The sequence below is a fragment of the Pseudoliparis swirei genome, chromosome 11, assembly GCF_029220125.1.
Source record: "Pseudoliparis swirei isolate HS2019 ecotype Mariana Trench chromosome 11, NWPU_hadal_v1, whole genome shotgun sequence".
NCBI lineage: Eukaryota > Metazoa > Chordata > Actinopteri > Perciformes > Liparidae > Pseudoliparis > Pseudoliparis swirei.
Genome location: NC_079398.1, coordinates 16,964,433 through 16,988,534, shown reverse-complemented (window position 1 = coordinate 16,988,534; position 24,102 = coordinate 16,964,433). Strand labels below are relative to the sequence as shown.

The 24,102-nt window shown below is 42.0% G+C and overlaps 1 protein-coding gene across 1 annotated transcript in view; it reads right to left on the bottom strand.

The window, feature by feature from the left end:
- The window catches only part of kcnh5b (potassium voltage-gated channel, subfamily H (eag-related), member 5b), a 74,176-nt gene that overhangs the window by 9,543 nt on the left and 40,531 nt on the right, over window positions 1–24,102 (bottom strand). The window contains exons 9-11 of the mRNA XM_056426478.1: window positions 6,832–7,031; window positions 4,930–4,989; window positions 4,055–4,247 (exon numbers count right to left, since the gene is read on the bottom strand). Of these exons, the coding sequence (XP_056282453.1) occupies window positions 4,055–4,247; window positions 4,930–4,989; window positions 6,832–7,031 (453 nt within the window). The remainder of the gene's footprint in view (window positions 1–4,054; window positions 4,248–4,929; window positions 4,990–6,831; window positions 7,032–24,102) is intronic.

Here is a 24,102-nt window from a genome sequence, read left to right as displayed (position 1 = left end):
AGTCTCGGGATGCTGATGAGGAGGTGCTCGTTTCTCCCTTTAACCTCCACATGATTGATTCCTCGGGAGCGTCCCACATCTAAAGCCCGGTTCTGGTTCCTGGTCCCCGTGGTGCAGCCAGACTCCCGGCCTCCTCCCGCTCTCCACCGGGCCAGAACGTGTTATTGCTTTTGGAGAATGAGAAGTCACGACTGAATCTCCGTCTCATAACCGAGCATGAATAATGGATTCAGAAAATTAATCAGCTCATCGTTTTTGGCGAAAACAAACAAAGAGTGAGAAAAGAGAGAGAGAGAGAGATAGAGAGATGTTCTGGGAGCAGAACCCACGGACAGATCTCTGGCGGCGTGCGGTCTACAGAAATAACCCAAATGAAACCTGCTCGGCAACCCAGTGAATATTTATATAATATATAAATATATGATAATAAATATACAATAATATATATATAATATGAATCACTTTCCATGAAAATCTCTCACGGACCAGAAGCAACAACATGAACTCTTGAGTTTGTCTCAAATCACAACAAAGAGCAAAATGAAGATCATATTTCTACAAGTTTAACTTTGTTAAACTCTGTCAGTGGACCTCCTTTAAGCCCCGCCTTCATGATTAGAACTTCCTGTTGCCTCGTCTCAAACTCGATGTGTTTTTTACGTGTTTCTGGTTAAAATAAAGTCTTTAAGACATTTAAAGGTTTCGCTAAAGAGTAAAGGAGACGACTACGCTCATCTCTAATAACCTGAAACAAAGCGGAGGGATCCCATTGGCTCCCTGCGGGGGAACCAGCGATGCTAATTTCCTGTTGCACCACAACAGTGAATCACCTCCTGCTGCACTCTGTGGATCATCATAAAAGACTTCGACGACAACTCTTGACTGACACAGGAAGCCAGGTGCATGATGGGAAATGAGAGGGTTATTATTACTGTCATGAGCATCCACAGGATGGCCTTGTTACTGTGGGAAAATAACTTTGTTGTTGTGGGTTTCTCCGCGCTGGTGTATGAGATGTGTGAGATGTTGTGTGTGTGTGTGTGTGTGTGTTCAGATGCTTTATTGTCTTCTCAAAAGAAAACTAATTTTCCTCGGCCGCTACATGGAGACGTTAAGGAGCCGTAACAGGAAAACACACACCGGCAATCCCACATCCTTACCTCCGCTGCTGGAGTGTGTGTGTGTGTGTGTGTGTGCGTGTGTGTGCGTGTGTGTGTGTCCGGATGCCATTGGACACTAATGAGAGCAGAGTGTGTTACCACCTCACTCCTCAGCCTGGGGAAATCAGGGGCTTTAAAAACCTGCAACCGAGGAGGAGGGCACACTCTCCCTTCATCCTCTTCTTCTTCTTCCTCCTCCAACGTCTCCTGAGCCTGACCCCCCCCCCCCCGTCCCCGTCCCCCACCTCCACCTCCTCATCCTTTGATTCTCTCTCGAATTCTCGCAATCTCTTCCTCCATCCTTCAGACATTGCCCGTCTCTATTTTCTCGTTATCCTCTCTTTTTTTCTTTCTTCCCCCTCTGTTCTTTCTCCCGAGTCGGCGTCTCCCTAAACTTCTCCTTCCTTTTTGTTTCCTTTCTTCCAGACATCCTGACTAACTTCACTGTGTTTTTGTGTGTGTGTGTGTGTGTGTGTGTGTGTGTGTGTGTGTGTGTGTGTGAGTGTGCGTCTGAGAGTTCCCGTGATTTATTGACTCAAATGCACCGACTGTATATTGTATGCGTGTGCATGTTGCCTTCTAATAAAACAAACGTTGCGATCCAAGCACTGGCATTTAAACACGCACGCGATGTTTAAATATATCAACACGAAATGACATCACACCTAAAATGTTATTTTTTTATTTAGCGCATTTTATATAAAAGGTTTGCGTGTGCAATATATATATATATATAAATAAATATTTTATATTCATATATAAAAATATATATATATATAAATATATATGTAATATATATATACATACATGTAACATATATATCTATATGTTTTATATATAAATAAATAAATATACATATATATATATATGTATATATATATGTATGTTTAAATATATTTAAATATATATGTAATATATATATATATGTAATATATATATATAAATATATTTATATATATATATATACCAACAGAAAGTCATCAAAGCAAATGAAGGCTCTTACTAAAACTCTTAGATAAAAGGAACTTAAGAAGAAAAACAGTTTTGAGAGGACTCGTTGTGTACGGTGGTCTGTTTGGGACATTTTGAGGACATTTAATTAATGTTTGAAAAATAGAAGAAAGAAAAGAAAAGTATTTGCATCAAAATATACCAAAAAGTACCAAAAGTAAAAGTACACATCATGTAGAACTTCCCATTTTAAATAATATATTAACAGTAGGCCTGAAAGGGTAAAGCTGGAGCTAAGTTACGACTTTATAGAGTTAACACACCTTCTTTCTTTGGAGCCATGTGGCCACGACATCTTTCACCTTTTATGGAAACCAGCAGATAGCACACAATATTCATCTCCATGGCAACAGCATCTCCCGATGACAACGATATGTATTGATTAATGTCCTCGTGTGAGGAAGAGATTCATCACACGTCTAATGCTCTCTTTATGAAGCGCAGGCCTCCGCCTCCTCCTCCACCGCCTCCTCCACCGCGCCTCCTCCACCGTGCCTCCTAATGAAGTGAGGAAGAGAGGAGGAAACACCTGGAGGAGGGCTCACTCGGTTTTATTTTAGTCTGCCTCGTGTTTTTTATTGTATTTTTCTTTACTTTTATTCCTCTTTTTACATTCTTTTTTTTCTTCCAGTTTGTTTTATTTTCACTGATTATAAAACTGGAGCTGATTCTCACTATTTGCCCAAGTGGATGTTTGGCTCTTACGTAATGGATCACTATCTTGCATGCCATCGTAATGAGCAGATCACAGTCCTGCAGACGTTTCTATGGGTACAAAAAACAAACAAAAAAACTAATACCAGTATGAAGCTAATAACTACCCTGAAGATGTGTGCCCCTCCTCTTATTGCGTCATAGCTTCACCTGGCATTGCCGCGGTAACGAGGACGACGGAAACTCAAAACCGTTTGACGTCGACACTTTGACACAAACGAGCTGAGCGGCGTTCAGAACAGAAACCAGAGAGAAGAGATGAAGACACTGGAGGGGTTTGTTCTGTAATTACCGGAAAGTTCTTTTAAACCCTTTTAGAACAAATTATAATTATCATAAAAGTTCAGAAATGAGTCACAAGAAGAAAAAAAGAGAAACGAGGAGTTCTCTCTCTGAAAACTAGACACAGGATGATGTTTTATATTCATCTACATTTAATGTATCTAATGTGCATCTCTGTGACATCAGAGACACACACACACACACACAGAGACAAAGACACACACACACACAAAGACACACACAGACACACACACACACAGAGACAAAGACACACACAGACACACACAGACACAGAGACAAAGACACACACAGACACAAAGACACACACACACACACACACAGAGACAAAGACACACACAGACACACAGAGACAAAGACACACACACGCAGACACACACACACAGACACAAAGACACACAGAGACAAAGACACACACAGACACAAAGACACACACAAACACACAAACACGTAGACACACAGACACACACACAATACACACACACACACAAAGACACACACAACACACAGACACAAACACACACACACACATCTTGTATCTATGATTCTTGTCCTGCATGAACTAAAGGTTATTGATCTCTCGTCTGTTCTTGTTTCTCTTTCCTCGAGTCAGAAGCTTTTTGTTTTTTGTTTTCATGTTTCAACAAAAATTATGAAAAATAAAACATTGCAAATTCCCAGAGTCCAAGAAGTCTTTTAAAGTCTCGTTAACCGTCCAAAAACCTGATTCACCATTTATATTCTCACGGAATCATATCACCATTTGATTTTCTCTTCTATAATCCAATCAATCGATCAATCAACCAATCATTGACACGCACATCCGGGATTATTCAAAAGCACCAAAAAAGACAGACGCGTCCACGTACCCAAGATGGCGATGACCTCGTCGTCCTGGATGACCTCCAGTGACCCCGACACCACGAAGCACAGCGTGTCCACGCTCTCGCCGGCGTGGAAGATGAGGTCGCCGGGGGCGCAGTGCGTCGTCTGGAACTCCACCGCCAGCGAGCGCAGGCAGCCGTCGCTCGCCAGGCGGAACGCCGGGTGTTCGTTGAACACCTGCAGGAGAGGACGACACATGAAGCATAGGCTTCTATACAACCAGAGGAGTCGCCCCCTGGTGGTCAGGAGAGAGAAGGCAGCTTTAACACATGAAGCATAGACTTCTATACAACCAGAGGAGTCTCCCCCTGGTGGTCAGGAGAGAGAAGGCAGCTTTAACACATGAAGCATAGGCTTCTATACAACCAGAGGAGTCGCCCCCTGGTGGTCAGGAGAGAGAAGGCAGCTTTAACACATGAAGCATAGACTTCTATACAACCAGAGGAGTCGCCCCCTGGTGGTCAGGAGAGAGAAGGCAGCTTTAACACATGAAGCATAGACTTCTATACAACCAGAGGAGTCGCCCCCTGGTGGTTCATAATCACCATCTTGGTTCATTACTTTGGTTTATATATTTAATAAATCATTAAACTTTATCAGACTAACTTATAAAAGTTTTTTTTGGCTCCATTTTGCATTTATTTTTGGAATATTTACTCACTTTTTAATTACGAAATATCTTTTGATGTGATTTTTTCCTCCAAAATAAAATAATTAATGCCTTAAAGGACATCCGTCTATAAATGTGATTTCATGATAAGATGATGTAATGATGATGTAATGATGATGTGATGATGACGTAACCGTGTTCCCTTCATTTAACATCAGTGGTATAAACACCTATTCAGGAGATACACACCTTCCTGTTGAGGTGCACACAGATGTCAGCGCGCATGTCCTTGGGACAGATGGACAACACCTGGAAGAGAGAGAGAGAGAGAGAGAGGTTGGACGGAGGTCAAGACATGAAGAGGAGAAGAGATGAAGAGGTGAAGAGGTCAAGAGGGGAAGAGGTGAAGAGGTCAAGAGATGAAGATATGAAGAGGTCAAGAGGGGAAGAGATGAAGAGGTCAAAAGATGAAAAGGTCAAGAGGGGAAGAGGTGAAGAGGTCAAGAGATGAAGATATGAAGAGGTCAAGAGGGGAAGAGATGAAGAGGGGAAGAGGTGAAGAGATGAAGAGGTCAAGAGATGAAGAGGGGAAGAGGTGAAGATATGAACAGATAAAGAGATGAAGAGGTCAAGAGATCAAGAGATCAAGAGGTCAAGAGCCTGATCGGAGCGGTGGACGGACATTGCATTTCCTGTTAACTCTTCACAATAAAAGCCCCTGGTTAATTGTAGCTGCTTCCTCGTTACAATATAAATAAATGTGTTTAATTGAAGAATTTGTTGCCTTTTGCTATGTGTAACCTTGGAAAATAAATTATTGATATAATAAATCTATAAATGAAGAGTCAAAAACTACTAAATGAAATTAATCATATCTTATTTTCGACATAGGCATGTTGATAAGCCAAACCTCTATATGATGACGTTTATGCGTCCGAGCTGTTGAATAACTGGGGTTTGGGCCAATGGGCTCCAGCCTTGCTGCCTCATTCATTTCCTGAGGACACTCATTCACGCCCGTCTGTAAACTGTGAGTCTCTTTGTCCAGCTCATTACACCCTGAGGTGCAGCCCCAACTAGAATACAGGTAAATAAAGCTGATCATTCTCCGTCGTTCACAAGCCGGCCTCATGAGACAGGAGCACACCAGGAGGAGGAGCACACGCCGGCTGAAGGCTGTGCTCCCTTTAAAGTGGAGCATGTTAGTCCAGAAGCCCCCGGTCCTCCTTCTGGTGCGTCCGTGAACAGCTGACTGAGTACAAGGCAGCGGCTCCCGGAGTGACACCAGACGGCCACTCACGAGAGGTATTTATACACAGGGCCCATGTCTCGCTAAGGGGGGATGACTATCTCAAGAAAAACAAGGGAAGTGGTTATTGATAGGAGTGTGTTGGGGGGGGGGGGGGGGGGGGTTATCGTCTATAAAGAAGAAAAGAAGAAGGAGAAAGAGAGCCTGGAAGTCAACTCGAGAATACTAAGAAAACCAATTAGACTGAGAAAACTGGGGAAAAATATGACGAGATTCTACGACATAAAATAACATATCACGAGGATGGCCATTATTATCTATATAAATATATATTTATATAAATAATATATATATATATATACATTTTATATATATAAATACATATATAAATAAATATCTTTAAATACTGTATATATATGAATTATATATACATATATGAATTATATATACATATATGAATATATATAAAAATTATATATATATATAAATATATAATATGAATAAATATATATATATATATATATATATAAATATATATATATACATATTAACTTATCAGAGTTTTCACAGTGATACAGCCGCAGTAGGAGAGAGTTTTTGGAGCACTTGCACCATTTTATATATACAATTCAAATTATGAAATTACATTTATATTTTATTGAATATTTATTCAATAACTTTTTTTAAAGGATTTTTTAAAATGGATGCTAATTTGAAATATATATATTTTTTAATCTAACGTACCCCTGGAGTGCTTTCACGTACCCTATTTAGGAACCACTGCTTTATTATTATTGCAACACAGCGGAGACAGCAGCAAAGTGGACATTTAATAAAATATAGAATCTTGATAAAGAAAAAAAACCTCTGTGTGACCCCCACAATGACCTTTGACCCCTCACCTTCTCAGTGTCGATGCCCTTGGACATGGACCAGGTGGACACGATGTAGTCCATGACGCGCTCGCTAAGCCCCGTGGGGACCTGGTAGAGCTTCAGGAAGTCACGCACGTTGTTGAGCATCTCGTGGTAGCGGTTGGTGTTGGCGTACATCTGCTGGAAGATGGTGGTCACGTTTCCAAAGATGGTGGCGTAGAGCAGAGCTGGAGGGGAAGACGAGGGGGAGGGGTGAACACACAACAGTATATATACAGGACTGTCTCAGAAAATTAGAATATTGTGTTAAAGTTCTTTATTTTCTGTAATGCAATTAAAAAAACAAAAATGTCATGCATTCTGGATTAATTACAAATCAACTGAAATATTGCAAGCCTTTTATTCTTTTAATATTGCTGATTATGGCTTACAGCTTAAGAAAACTCTAAAATCCTATCTCATAAAATTTTAATATTTCCTCAGACCAAGTAAAAAAAAAGATTTATAACAGCTGAGTGTTTGTCAAGGCTCAGGAAACCCTTGCAGGTGTTTCGAGTTAATTAGACAATTCAAGTGATTTGTTTAATACCCTACTAGTATACTTTTTCATGATATTCTAATATTTAGAGATAGGATATTTGAGTTTTCTTAAGCTGTAAGCCATAATCAGCAATATTAAAAGAATAAAAGGCTTGCAATATTTCACTATACACCAGAACATATTCTGTGAATATCTATGGCCATGGTGTATATTTTTATTACATTGTTTTATATATATATATATTGTATATACAGGACTGTCTCAGAAAATTAGAATATTGTGATAAAGTTCTTTATTTTCTGTAATGCAATTAAAAAAACAAAAATGTCATGCATTCTGGATTCATTACAAATCAACTGAAATATTGCAAGCCTTTTATTCTTTTAATATTGCTGATTATGGCTTACAGCTTAAGAAAACTCTAAAATCCTATCTCATAAAATTTTAATATTTCCTCAGACCAAGTAAAAAAAAAGATTTATAACAGCTGAGTGTTTGTCAAGGCTCAGGAAACCCTTGCAGGTGTTTCGAGTTAATTAGACAATTCAAGTGATTTGTTTAATACCCTACTAGTATACTTTTTCATGATATTCTAATATTTAGAGATAGGATATTTGAGTTTTCTTAAGCTGTAAACCATAATCAGCAATAAATCAGAATAAAAGGCTTGCAATATTTCAGTTGATTTGTAATGAATCCAGAATGCATGACATTTTTGTTTTTTTAATTGCATTACAGAAAATAAAGAACTTCATCACAATATTCTAATTTTCTGAGACAGTCCTGTATATTGTCATGATGTATATTCTATCACATTGTTTTATATATATATATTGTTAATACTTTCTTCTTTTTTTGTGTGGATATTGTATAGTTTATTCTCATTCTTATTCTTTTTTTAGTCTGCTACTGCTGTCGGGTGTTTTGCACATAAGAATTTCACAAACCGATTATACTTGTATAAAAGGGGATGTGACAATAAAAACTTGAAACTTGAAACTTGAGTTGATTTGTAATGAATCCAGAATGCATGACATTTTTGTTTTTTTAATTGCATTACAGAAAATAAAGAACTTCATCACAATATTCTAATTTTCTGAGACAGTCCTGTATATACAGGGTTCAAACACATGTTGACCAATGGACTTCCACGACTTTAAACCAAATTTCCATGACCAAACATTGAGTGAAATCTCGGTGTATACATGATAGAGGATTATCCCTGAGTTACTGTTGCTATGGCCACCGAACTTTTCAGTTTTGGTGCGTTCACTCGCAATGCGGAAAGAAAGAAAAAATTGCGCCGCGATATGAGAGCGTATGCCTGCTTATATTTTGATAGTGTTTCTTTTAAAAACATATTATTTTTTTCAAACTCGGCATTAATTAACATGTGAATATAACAAAATTCCAGAACTCTCCCAGAACTTTTGTGATTTAATTTTTTAAAATTTTTTCCAAATCTCCCAAAGGTCTTCAATGTCAATAGAAGTTATAAAGCCATAACAAGCCGGAGGAACTACTGAGCAACCAATCATACAAGTGGTTCGGTCCTGTATCTACTGGGCCTGGACCAAACCAAAATACTCCACTTCAATAAAGGGATTCAATGAGGTATTCTTTTTACTTTCTTGAATGAATACCACGAGCAACGGAGAGAGCTCACGGTAGCTGATGAGTCTGTGGGGTGTGTCCGAAAACAACGATTCAGACGCCATCCTTATGAACGACGCTTCAAAGCGTCCAAGAAAGACACTTTTTGGGACTTTTGGTTTTACAAGGGACATGAACAGCGGCCTCCTGGGTGAAAGTCCTGTTGCACCTGTCCATCCCTACACAGACTGGGTGGTTCTTAAGACGCCTAACCAGATGATCGTCTTCTGGGCTCCTCTGTTAACGAGACGTTGAGGAACTTGAAGCCTCCCCTGCTGCTGCTCTTCAGTTTCCATAGAAACCTCGAAATAGTTCCCCCTGTTTTTTCACTTCCACTGCCTCCTTCCAGTCAGTAGAAATGACAGGAACAGAAGACGCAATCATAGGTTTCAGAAGACTTTGGGGTATAAAGAAATGAGAATTGAGATCGTCAACAACATAACTTTCCACCGCGTCCACCGTCTGGGATCGCAGAACAACAGCCGGCCGCGGCCAATCATCGCTAAGTTTGAACACTATAAACAAAAAGAACAGGTCAAACAACAAGGCAGGCAGCTCAGAGGAACGGACTATGGACTCAACGATCAATACCCAAAAGAAATCATGCAACGTCGCAAAGTTTTATTTCCAATCCGCAAAAACATGATGAAAGAAGGAAAGAAAGCAATAATATCACTGGACAGACTATACATAGATGGACAATTATACCGCGATAAGGACGTAACCCCTGGCTCTTCTAGACCCCGTTTTCTCTCTCTCTCGCTCTCTCTCTCTCTCCTGTCCCTACGTATCCGCATACATACACAAAACTCCCCATCGTAATCTCGATATGCCCCCCTCTTTTCTTTGCATTTCATTGTTTCGATTATTTTATTATTTAGTATTGCACCCATGTCGTACTGTACCTGACAGTATGAACCCGATCTGGTTCACACATTGCCTTGTATTTCTGTTATGTGTAATATGTTACTTACTTTGTTGTCTTTACGTTCCTATGTTTTTTTGTTTTGTATATGTTTGTTCTTCCCTGATTCAATGTCTGCTCATACTGCTGTGTCATTTACACATCAACACACACACACACACACCAACATTAACACTCAGTCTATAGTATTTCAATTAACATGTCTTCTCTCAAATTCTTAACCTGGAATATCCATGGAGTTGGTTCTAAAGCAAAACAAATTAAAGTTTTAAATCATCTGGCTAAGCTGAAAGCAGATATATGCTTAATACAAGAAACACATCTCTCAGAATCAGGTCACAACAAATTTAAATCAACACAATTCACTCATTCATTTTCAGCTCACTACAACACAAAACAAAGAGGAGTCTGTATTTTAATTAACAAGACAGTTTCCTTTATCCACAACTCCACCATCACTGACCCAGAAGGCCGGTTTATCATTATTAACATATCCGTCAACAAAGTCCAGTCACAATCTGTAATGTTTATGGCCCAAACTCTGATGATCCATCCTTTTTTCATAATTTTTTTTCATCTCTCTCAAACATTTGCAACTGTCCAGTCATAATGGGAGGCGATTTTAATACAGTTATCGACCCATCAGTAGACCGATCTAATATTACAAATAAAAAACGTACCTGGCAATCCACAGAAACAATAAAACAGTTCATGAGGGATTGTGGTCTTGGCGATAGTTGGCGATTACAGAACCCCAACGCAAGAGAATACTCATTCTTCTCTCCGGTTCACCGTTCATACTCACGCATTGACTTCTTCCTTCACAGCAATTCAATTATATCGGATATTTCAGACTCAAAGATTCACCCTATAATTATCAGCGACCATGCTCCCGTAACATTTACATGGAATAGAATTAACATACATAAACCAATCACTAGATGGCGTTTCAATACGTCTCTTCTCAAAGACCCTCAGTTTGACAGTCTGATTAACAAAGAGTGGGCATCCTTCCTAGAAATAAATGATTCCCCAGAGTCATCACCGACCCTTCTATGGGAAACAGGGAAAGCAGTTTTAAGAGGAATAATCATTTCATTTTCCGTCTAGAAAAAAAAGAAGAAGCTGAATTGGAACAACAAATCAACCAACTTGAAATCATTAATGCAAGCAACCCAACATTGGAAACTCAAAACGAATTGAGAAAATATAAATTACAAATAAATGAAATAATAAATAATAAAACTCAATTCCTAATACACAGACTTAGACAAGAACATTTTCACCATAGCAATAAATCTGGTAAATATTTGGCAAGTCAAATTAAACAAAATAAGGAAAAAACTACAATCACAATCATTAAAGACTCAACAGGGAATCCAACAAATTCACCCGATGAAATCAATAAAATCTTCAGAAGTTTTATGCCAAACTTTATTCATCTGAAAAGGACCCACACCCAGAAGACATCCATTCATTTCTCAACAGCATTGATTTACCACAGATTAACAAAGAACAAAATAACACACTTGACTCCCCATTAACACAGGATGAACTTTGTACTGCCCTCCATCTCATGCCCAATAACAAAGCACCCGGACCTGATGGCTACCCTGCAGAGTTCTATAAACACTTTTGGTTCATCATAGCTCCACTTTTTCACAAGATGATAACAGAAATAAAACAAAATGTGCAATTCCCAGCAAGCATGAATACAGCCTGTATATCACTTCTCCTCAAACCAAACAAAGATCCAACTCTTCCATCAAGCTACCGTCCCATTTCCCTCCTCAATGTAGACATTAAAATCATCACAAAGGCACTAGCTCATAGATTAGAAAAAGTCACTCCATTTATAATTCACCCAGATCAATCCGGCTTTATCAAAGGTAGACACTCATACACTAACACACGCAGACTGTTTAATTTAATCAACTACTCATCATTACAACAAACCCGAACCATCATCGCCTCCTTAGACGCAGAAAAAGCATTCGATAAAGTAAATTGGACATTTCTCTTAAGTGCATTAAAAAGATTTGGTTTTGGGGAGTCATTTATTAACTGGGTCAAAATTCTATACACTGCACCTACAGCCACCGTCATCACCAATGGACACACCTCTCACAGCTTCACACTGCACAGGGGGACAAGGCAAGGATGCCCACTCTCTCCCTCACTTTTCATCATTTTCATTGAACCGCTAGCTGCTGCCATTCGTCAGAATACCATCATAAAAGGAATCCAAACACTCAATACCCATCACAAAATCAGTCTTTATGCCGATGATATATTGCTCTTCCTCCAAAAGCCATATTCATTGTTACAGGAAACTATTAAAATTATAGACACATTCTCCAAAATCTCTAACTACTCAATTAACTGGAACAAATCATTCATCCTTCCATTAGACAGTAACAGTTGGGATGGGGCAGGCCACACACCACCTATTCCTTTTTGCACTGGTGTCATCACTTATTTGGGAATACATATTTCCTCCAGGCTGTCAGAGCTGTTCACACTCAACTTCACTCCACTACTTAAAACAATAACCGACGACCTCCTCCGCTGGATGAAACTACCACTGTCACTCATGGGCAGAATAGCAACAGTTAAAATGACAATTCTTCCTAAAATAAATTACCTATTCACAATGATTCCATCTCAACCCACCCACTCCTGGTTCAAATCTCTTGACTCACTCATTACTAAATTTTACTGGAAAAATAAGATGCCAAGAATAAAACTGGCCACTTTACAACAAACAAAAAAACAAGGAGGACTTGAAGCTTCAAATTTTTCTCACTACTCACTAGCAAACCAACTTCAATACATTCTTAAATGGATCCACCCCACTCACTCAGACAACACATGGTTAGACATAGAACAGACAGTATGTAAGGACATCCAGATTTCAGACCTACCATTTCTCAGCCAATCAATCAAACGCCATCCTTGCTTCAAAATGGTAACAATAGCAGAAACTCTGACAGCCTGGTGGAAATTCCACAAAATCACTAATGTCACTTTTGCACCCTCAAATTTCACCCCTATATGGAATAATCTGGACATTCTAAGCAGTAATAAGCCTTTAAATCTCCACACATGGTCCACTAAAGGCATCACTCATTTGAAACACATCTTTAATCACAATACCCTGGTTTCATTCCCCCATTTGGTTCAGAAGTACGGCATCGGGAAAATCACTTTCTGGAATATCTACAATTTAAATCATCCCTTCAAACAAAATTCAACATTAAGGCCACACATTTGGAATTACCTCCCCCAACCTCACAGTTAATTAATATCACCTCCTCAAATAAATTAATCTCAAAAATATGTAGCATAATATCACACTCTGAAATAATAACCATACCAATAATAAAATGGGAATTTGACTTGGCTATCACTCCTGATGCCGACTTCTGGACCAAAATCTGTACTAATATATATTTTATGACCAAAAATACAAATTTACAACTAATACAATATAAAATACTTCACAGAATTCACTACACTGGGCACAAAATGTTTAAAATGGGTTTCACTACAGATATCTGTCCACATTGCATGCAAAATACTCAGGATAGTTACATTCACGCCACCTGGCACTGCACACCAGTTCAACACTTTTGGAAACAAATAACTGAGTCACTGTCTGTTTTCCTGGGCTGCCTCATCCCATTATCCCCATCACTCTGTTTACTGGGAGACATCTCATCTATAAACCTGAGCAAAACAAACTGCAAAATACTTCTCGTGGCCCTAACTATCACCAAGAAAACAATCCTCGTGAACTGGAAATCAAGAAATAACACACATATCTCACACTGGAAAAATTTAATGTCAGAATATATTTCAATGGAACAACTCACCTCATCTATCATTTACAATACAACAGAACACCACGACATCTGGTCATCATTCACTATATTTTTACAAACATGACACCACTCCTCTTATTTATTAGTTAATTCATAAATGCACACGCACACACATATACACATGTACACATGCATCCGTCTTTCTTTCTTCTTCTCCTTCTAATTATTATTATGTTTGTTTTTTGTTGTTGTTTTTTTTTCTTTTTTTTTCTGAAATACTCTGACTTTATGATGTTATGTCCATTGTTTTGTCGTCTGCATTGTTTATTGTCCTCTAGGTGTTATGTCTATGTATTGTCTTTTGTCTTAAAATAAAATTATTAATAAAAAAAACATTTTAAAAAAATAAAATAAAAGAAACCTCGAAATAGTTCCCCCTGTTTTTTCACTTCCACTGCCTCCTTCCAGTCAGTAGAAATGACAGGAAGAGAAGACGCAATCATAGGTTTCAGAAGACTTTGGGGTATAAAGAAATGAGAATTGAGATCGGGTGACGCCACGAGCCACAACATAAGAGTGGTGAGGAGGAGTGAACATATTCACACAGACCTCAACATGAGTGGTGAGGAGGAGTGAACATATCCACACAGACCTCAACATGAGAGTGGTGAGGAGGAGTGAACATATCCACACAGACCTCAACATGAGAGTGGTGAGGAGGAGTGAACATATTCACACAGACCTCAACATGAGTGGTGAGGAGGAGTGAACATATCCACACAGACCTCAACATGAGAGTGGTGAGGAGGAGTGAACATATTCACACAGACCTCAACATGAGAGTGGTGAGGAGGAGTGAACATATTCACACAGACCTCAACATGAGAGTGGTGAGGAGGAGTGAACATATTCACACAGACCTCAACATGAGAGTGGTGAGGAGGAGTGAACATATCCACACAGACCTCAACATGAGAGGGTGAGGAGGAGTGAACATATCCACACAGACGGAGTCACGGAATGTCATCTACTGGTTTTGTTGTCATTGGACACAAATTGTCAGTTTTCATGACAACGTTGCATTAAAATGAAGTCAGGTTCAGTTTACACTCCAGCTGGTGAACAACAACATCACAAATGTCCTTTCAGAGTTCTTCAAAGAACCTTTAAACATGGTTCTTTAAGGCACCATTTCTGGTTCCATGAAGAACCTATAAAGTATCTTAAAGAACATTAAAAAAATGGTTCTTGAAGACACCATTTCTGGTTCCACGAAGAACCTTTCAAACCAGGGTTCTTCAAAGAACCATTTCCTTCAAGAGTTCTTCAAATAACCTATAAAGGTGTCTTAAAGAACCTTTAAAAAATGGTTCTGTGAGGCACCATTTTAAAAAATGGTTCTTCAGTAGGTGATGGTTCTTCGTAGAACCACAAAGCCTTCTAGAGAACCATTTAAGAACCATTATCTTTGTGTGAAAGGAATCCTCGTGCTCCAGTCGACTGATTGGACCGTAACAACCAGTTCATGAAGCTCTGCGGCTCCATTTAAAGCCGTCACTCTGACACGTCCCTCATGGCTCCATTGGTTTAAATACGTCTCTGTGTCCACGATGAGGAGCTGTATTCACCTCTGAGTGATTAGTGATGGAGCAGCCTGGAGGGGAGGGGGGGGGGGTGCTGTCAAAGGGAGGCTCTCGTCAAGGGGAGAGAGAGAGAGAGAGAGAAACCTTCTCTGAGGAAACGATATAACATCTCCTGGACCTCCCTCTGATGAGTGGTCGGGTTTTATTAATCACTAAATCTGCAGCAGCATCCAATTGTGGCAAAAATAAAAAAGAGGCATTCAATTAATTATATTGCAATGTTTCCACATGTTTCATTGATGTAAATGGTTAAAGTAATACTCATTTATTAATCCTTCTGCAACTCTTGTTGTTGCTTCTCACTTCTTTTATCACGTCACATTTGTTTAAAATTAAATTTTTGACATGAATGCTTAAATATCCCACAAGATCACGTTGTAGGTTCCACGAGGAAGTAAAATATTACAAAATCCCCAAAAAAGGCGACGGGGACGAGTCCAACCAACATTGATTTGTTATAACATAAAGCATCTTAACCCAAACAAAGATCTTCTCCTCCATTGAGATGAATAGTTGTGTTGCCTAAACCTAAATAAGTTGTCTCCTGTGGAAAAGGAACTTTATTTTGAAAAGACTGTGGAAGGAAAACGCAGGAAATAATCCTGTAGGAACATGTCAACAAATGTGTTTTAATTAATTAACTGTGATAATGGAGCCGGTGTGAGATCAGCAGCGACCTGAGGCCAGAGTTCCTCCAGTCGGGTCCATTTTCCTTTTTGAGGCTTTCAGGAGGAGTGATTGATGATTTGTCAGAGCGAATGAGTGTGAAGGACAGACGCCTGTCAGTCAAGCAGGAGGGACGGAGAGCACTTGTCACCGACTTGAGCCCAGGGGCTGTCAATCAAGACGCGGCGACATGAAGAGACAACCAACCCCCCCCCCCAACCCCACCCCCTCTTCCTCCGATAATGGTTCCAGTTCACAGTCTACGATCCCGCTGAAAATATAACAATGCAAATGTAATAACTTGCATATATATCGAAGATCTTAAGAACTTAAGGCGTTTCAAGTCTCTTAAATCCAAAACATCCATCAGAAAATCCTGTAATTTCCGCTTTTACCCCACCAGATTTATATTGGAGGTGGAGCCTCAACCATTCAGGGTTTTGATTGACAGCGCTCAAACCGACGGGCCCCAAACTAAACATTTGAGACGAGAGCCCACTGCGATAATAAACAGTGAGTTTGTTTTTATGCCAACAACCTCTGTGGTAAATATTTAAAAAAACACCTGAACACACCATTGTTAGGCAATCAAACCAAAGTAGCAAAACAGAGTGAAAATGAAGCATAGACTTCTATACAACCAGAGTCGCCGCCCCCTGGTGGTCAGGAGGGATAATGCAGCTTTAACACATGAAGCATAGACTTCTATACAACCAGAGGAGTCGCTGGGTGGTTGCTTTGAAGCCAAGAAGACAGAGTGTTGCGATTTTACTCACGAGGCCATCGGGGGCGCCTGGCAGGACCCCCGAGGACCCTGAGAACCCCCCACGAACCCGAGTCCCGGAATCTGAAGCTGCAGTAACGAAGTCCCGATGGACCATTGTTTCATATTAAAGCGCCAACGCCTTGAATACAGAGGGAGGGTCTGAGGTGTATAGGAGACGGTGTTGCATGAAGGATCAGAAGGTCAGACGTGGACCAATGAAAAGAGGTTTGATGAAAAAAGCATTAAATTAAACTTTCCTCACACCTGACCAAGCTTCACGAAGAATTAAAGGCTTCTTCTGGTCGTTCTCACGTGAGCAGCAGACAGACACGTGTCGTAGAAGGTTGAGGACTGCGTTCCTGCATGAGGACACACACAGAGGTCTCCTTCACAGCAGAGGGGGCTCCTTCAGTCCTCCATGGCCTCCAGTCTGCATCAGGTGACGCCGCTGCAGACATCGACCGGCCTTCCAGCTCCGGGTTTCATCTGACTTGAGCTTGGGAGGATGGGAGGTCGGCAGTTAGCAGGAGGGCGGGGGGGAGTATTGTTCACTCCCTCAGAGGGGACTTGGATCAGCAGGTGAGCAGAGAGACTCTGAAACTTTCCTTCACTGGCAGCCATTATTTTTTAGGAAGGCCAATCTATCAGTGACACACCACATTCTTTTTTAAATTAACTTTTTTTTTTAAATTTAAATTGAATTTAAATCTTCATCAATGTCTCTTTAGTTTCCCTCCGACACAGAAGCTGTTGTTATGCCGTTGTTATTGATTCCCATAAACTCTTGTCAACTACAAATATTTACATGTTGCAGACGAGGAAACAGACGCCAAGAAAGCAGGAAACACGTTATATTTAGAGGAAACGTTTCCATCAACAACCTCTATCACATGTTCTTCTTTCCATGTGGAAGTCTGTTGCGCTGCAGGTTTCCTTGCCACCGCCAACCGTCTGGTTCTAAAGGTCTCTCTCTAAAGGTCTGGTTCTAACGGTCTGCCTCTAACGGTCTGGTTCTAAAGGTCTGGTTCTAAAGGTCTGCCTCTAACGGTCTGGTTCTAAGGGTCTGGTTCTAACAGTCTGGTTCTAAAGGTCTGCCTCTAAAGGTCTGCCTCTGACGGTCTGGCTCTAAAGGTCTGGCTCTAAAGGTCTGGTTCTAAAGGTCTTGTTCTAAAAGTCTGGTTCTAAAGGTCTCTCTCTAAAGGTCTGTGTGGCTCTAAGCTGTGGCAGAGCTGTGTGCAGAGTGGGGGTGTGGGTCAGGGAACGTCTGAAGGTGTCATCAGCTGGTGAGAGGACAATCAGACCAGCCATCTAATCTAGGTCTGTGGGTATCTGTCCTCTGTCCCCATAATCTGAGGAGGACAGGGAGGAAGAGGGAAAGCAGAAGAGAGCGGTCAGAGCGCTCTCAAATAAAAACTGTTACCAACGTTCCTGTTCCTCTGCTTTCATTCCTTGGTGCTGGGGGGACCGGTGTGACGACAGCCACGAACCTGTCACAGTCTGGTTCTAAAGGTCTGCCTCTAACGGTCTGGTTCTAACAGTCTGGTTCTAAAGGTCTGCCTCTGACGGTCTGGCTCTAAAGGTCTGCCTCTAACGGTCTTGTTCTAAAAGTCTGGTTCTAAAGGTCTCTCTCTAAAGGTCTGGTTCTAAAGGTCTGCCTCTAATGGTCTGGTTCTAACGGTCTCTCTCTAAAGGTCTGGTTCTAAAGGTCTTGTTCTAAAAGTCTGGTTCTAAAGGTCTCTCTCTAAAGGTCTGGTTCTAAAGGTCTGCCTCTAACGGTCTGGTTCTAACGGTCTCTCTCTAAAGGTCTGGTTCTAAAGGTCTTGTTCTAAAAGTCTGGTTCTAAAGGTCTCACTCTAAAGGTCTGGTTCTAAAGGTCTTGTTCTAAAAGTCTGGTTCTAAAGGTCTCTCTCTAACGGTCTGGCTTTAAAGGTCTGGCTCTAAAGGTCTGCCTCTAACGGTCTGGTTCTAACAGTCTGGTTCTAAAGGTCTGCCTCTGACGGTCTGGCTCTGACGGTCTGGTTCTAACGGTCTGGTTCTAAAGGTCTGCCTCTAACGGTCTGGTTCTAAAGGTCTGCCTCTAATGGTCTGGTTCTAAAGGTCTGGTTCTAAAGGTCTGCCTCTGACGGTCTGGCTCTAAAGGTCTGCCTCTAACGGTATGGTTCTAAAGGTCTGCCTCTATAGATCTGGCTCTAACGGTCTGGTTCTAAAGGTCTGGCTCTAAAGGTCTCTCTCTAAAGGTCTGGTTCTAAAGGTCTGGCTCTAACGGTCTGGCTCTAAAGGTCTGGCTCTAAAGGTCTGGTTCTAAAGGTCTGGCTCTAAAGGTCTGGTTTTAAAGGTGAGGGATCCTCTGATGGTCTGGAGGTTCGGATGCTCGTTCTCCAACCGAGGCCAGAAGAATCCTCACGGACCACCAGGAGTCGTCTGCATAGAGTCGACTACTCTAGACAACTGAGGAGGAAGGCATTCTCCTGTGTGTGTGTGTGTGCGTTTGTCCGGCAGCGTCTCCGTGACAACGACCCGTGTTCTCGCTCTAAAGACCTCGTGGTGAAAGCGAGGGAAGAAGCCAGAAGACGAGCAGCGTTCATTATTCATGGAGCACACGGCGCCGTGTACACTAGAGCTCAGGTACAGAACGGAGAACAGGAGAACCCCCCCCCCCCCCTCAGAGGACAGAGGGACGCTTACAGTATGGAGGCACAGAGGGAGAGGTCCCCATGACGGATACCACTCTGGAGCTACACGCCCCCGATGTGAGGTCAAAGGTCAGGGATGTCTATGTGGACAGACTGTAAAGCCCGCTGAGGATAAGTTGTAATTTGTGATAATGGGCTGTACAAAATAAACTGAATATAAATGAATGTCCATCACAGTGTGGGGAAGAGGGTATTGAGGAAGAGGGTGGTGAGGAAGAGGGTAGTGAGGAAGAGGGTGGTGAGGAAGAGGGGGGTGAGGATGAGGGTCTTGAGGAGGAGGGTAGTGAGGAAGAGGGTGGTGAGGAAGAGGGTAGTGAGGATGAGGGTAGTGAGGAAGAGGGTGGTGAGGAAGAGGGTAGTGAGGAAGAGGGTGGTGAGGAAGAAGCACGGCACTGCTGGAAGGACTTTGCAGAGTTTTACATGAAAAGAGACTCGAGAGGACGAGAAGGCCCACAACTTTGGCCAAATACCAACTCGGCTTCACAGCCATGTTCCTGGACATGGAGTCCGACCTTCTAAAGATGACTTAATAACCTCATAAATAACTTTGCTTCCCTTGAGGAATAAAAACATGACGAAAGATGGACGAGTATTTCCTCAAGGAAAGAACCTTCAACTACACTCGAGTACATTCTGCAAAGGAACAGGAAGAGGAGGAGGAGGAGGGATGGATCTGATTCCCAGAATTGGACTCCTTGGTGTTTAGACTAATCCTGAACTTGATGAGTCAGAGGAATAAAGAGAGGGAGGAAATAATGAGGGAGGAAAAGTGAGAAGGCAGAGAGAGAGGGGGATACAGAGAGAGAGAGAGAGAGGATAATGAGACAGGAAAGGATAGGAGAGAGAGAGAGAGACAGACAGAGGGAGAGACACAGAGAGATGTCTTTTTATGGATTATTGGACTAATCGCCTCGTTATTGCTGCTGTCAGAGAGAGAGAACGAGAGACTACGATACAGAGAGAGAGAGAGGGGGGGGGACCAAAGAGAGAGAGAGAGACTATGATACAGAGAGAGGGGGGGAGGACAAAGAGAGAGAGAGAGATAGGCCACACACAGTACAACCTCCCACAGCATCCAACAAGACCCAGCCCTCCCTCCCCTCTCAGTCGCCTCTCGCCTTTCTCCTCCTTCAATTCAATTCAATTCAGTTTATTTGTATCGCCCAATTTCACAAATTACAAATTTGTCTCGGAGTGCTTTACAATCTGTACACATAGACATCCCTGCCCCAAAACCTCACATCGGATCAGGAAAAACTCCCAAATAACCCTTCAGGGGGAAAAAAAGGGAAGAAACCTTCAGGAGAGCAACAGAGGAGGATCCCTCTCCAGGATGGACAGAACAATAGATGTCATGTGTACAGAAGGACAGATTTAGAGTTTAAATACATTCAACGAATGTGACAGAGTGTATGAATAGTTCATAGTAGGCATATTCCACGATGGAGACCTCCACGATCCATCAGGCAGATGGCGGTGGGGAGGAGGAGTGGGCGGAGTCTCAACAGTGGGCGGAGTCTCAACAGGACAGTGGCGCAGTCAGGAGCAGGAATTCCACGACCCAGACCTCGATGATCCATCAGGCAGATAGGATCTATGCCGTCTCATAGGGTCCGATGACCCCATGAGACGTGAAGTCAAAAGGACTCCGGGGAGAAAGCAGTTAGTAACTGTGATTATCTCTCCCCTCCTCTTCCTCCTCCATGGTTTCTATGTGTTTCTCTGTTTCTCTCCTGCTTTCCAAACCAATCAGAGCATCTCAGCCGAAGAGCCAGAGGGGGAGGACACTGTTCTCCTCCCCTGCAGCTCCTCCATCGTATCCCCCTCCTCCTGGCCTCACTTTCATCAAACCCTCCTCCTCCTCCTCTCTCCTCGCCCTCCCCTTCCCCTTCCTGTTCCCTCTTCTCTCCTCGCCCTCGTTTCCTCCCCCTCAGGCCTCTGTGGAGAGTTGGGTCAGTGGTGGTGGTGGAGGAGGAGGAGGAGATAAGTCAGGAGGACTTCCACTTCATCTGTGAAATCCAAACGCGTCTAGGGGATTGAATGAGGTCCTCCCGGGCTCCAGGAGGTCCAGGAGGTCCTCATGGCTTCAGTCCCAAATGCTTGGCCAAGGGCGAGAGACCCTCCCCCCCCTCTTCTTTCCTCCTTCCTCTCCATAGTCTGGTAAGTCTCTTCCTCTTCGCATACAGGAGCGTCATCCCGTGGTCCCCGGGCCAGACCCCCCCCCCTCTATAGCCCAGGTATTACCCAGAATGCACTGCGAGCTGCAGCCTGTCAAGTGAGCCTCGTCTTCTTCTCTCCATATCATCCCCCTCTTCCCCTCCGTGATCTCCCTCTCCTATTAAATGATCTTTTCCCCGACTGCAACACTTTATTTAGGAAAAGATTTTAAAATGCAGATATAAATGATCTCGATGAAATAAAATGACCATTTATAGTTGAAGCTCCGCTCCGGGTGGAGCAGAGTCCAGGATGTTTTTCAATTTCTGTATTATTTTGTGCTTTTTTAATGAATGTTCTTTTGTCTTCGGTTGATGCCTTCATGTTTGAGGTGGAGCAGCTGGTGGTGTAATACACTCTGTATGGCTGCAGCTACGTCACGCTGCTCCATTAATGTTTCAGACTCTTGGCGTCCTCCAGCTTCAGCTTTAAAACAACTCGACGGGGATATGACGCAACACAGAGATCTTAATCTGTTTACGAGTAAACACCGAGTCACGTAACCGGGGCGGGAACAACAGACTCTAAAGACTCATCAGCACATTACTGTAAACCAGTGGTGGGCCGTCAGGGCCAGCAAGGCCTTCTCTGCTGGCCTAAACATCATCAGAATATAATTTTTTTTTTAAATAAATGTTCCCACAAATATGTATTCAATTATTCCCCAGAATAAGAGCTTTCCTCTTGGTTGCACTGCTTCCAGCCCCAGGTTGAAATTTGGAGGGCTGGTCTTTATGTTAGATCTTTTATCCAATCATATTCAGCCATCGTGTGTTGCCAGGGGGCTAAAATCTGCCCTCAGGCCTTCAGAATCAACATTGCGGGCGCTGGTAGCTTAAAGTGAATGGGAATGACAATGTTGTGTCAACCAATCAGCTTTAGAGTTGGCTCCTCTAGGCCTGCTAGCTGGCCCCGGAACCGGCACAGGAGCAGCTAGCAGGCGGAGTGCGTGCACGTCTTTTGATTGGATTACCAATATTGAGAGGCGGGGCCTATGGGCAGGTATATGCAGAACCTCAGAACTAGGAAACTGAATTTGATAAACGAATTAATTCGCGTACTACTAAGCTATTTTTTCAACCCACAATGGCGGAAGGAGGAGAAGATATCGATTTGGTCGAGGATATAATTATAACGCCATTCTCAAGACGAACTTTAAGACCGACGCCGACGCTACAAAGCCCGTCACAAGCGGGGAAGAGGTTCGTTCGCCACTTTCAAAGTTCCAACTATGAGCGCTATCAATGGCTCAGGCTCCGAGAAGCTCTGCACACCGGACTGCTGGGAATGCCTATTATTTGCAAGTGATCGATTTGGTGTTTGGAGCCACACTGGCTTTGCAAACTTGAGTTGTCTAACCGAGGCAGCAACGAGACACCAAAGTACGGCTCGGCACCTACAAGCATCGGTGCTTTTGAAAGCTTTTGGGGACACCCGAGCGGATCTACAGATCAACCAACAAGCGCGCAGGGCAACGGAGCTGCACAATGAAAAGGTGAAGAACAAGAGGGACATATTGAAAAGACTCATTCATTGTGTCATGTGTTTGGGTAAACAGGAACTTTCATCTTCATCATCACGGTGAAACTGCTTTGGGTGACAATGCGCTGTTTAGTGAACACACTGTAAAAAAAAGTTGGACTAAAAGCTCAAAGTTTGTGGACCAGAAATGGATAGAAGAAGAATATTAATATAACTCTGTTGCACTCGACTATGTTCTTGCCTATTAGTTGTACTGTATTGCACTCTTCCCCTGCAATTCTCTGAATAAAAATGTCAATTTCAAGGTGACGCAACGCCTGGTTATCCTGCGTCTCTGTCTAACTGTATCGTGTCTAGAGCCATGGCATCATAATGATAGTAATACGAGGTGGATTAATTAGGGTGGGACTGTGTAGGACCTCACTGAAGGCCCAGGCCCCAGGCCCACGGCACGCCACTGCTGTAAACATGACGGCTGATGATTAAAAGGTGTTTTATGATGGTGAAGGTGTCACGGGAGATGAGAAAATGAAGATGAAAAGATGAAGATGATAAGATGAAGATGAAAAGATGATAAGAAGATAAAGATGAATATGAGAAGATAAGATGAAAAGATAAGATGAAAAGATAAGATGAAAAGATGATGAGAAGATAAAGATGAAGATGAGAAGATAAGATGAGAAAGATAAGATGAGAAGATGACGAGAAGATAAAGATGAGAAGATGAAGATGAAAGGATGAGAAGATAAAGATGAAGAGGCCCTCACAGGTTGTTGAGAGGGCCTCAGGGGCAGCACACGGCCCACAATGCATTGCAGATACTAGACTGTTTACATATTCAGTGTTTTGGGGGACCAGAAGTGAAAGAGGGCCCTCGGTGGATCTCTG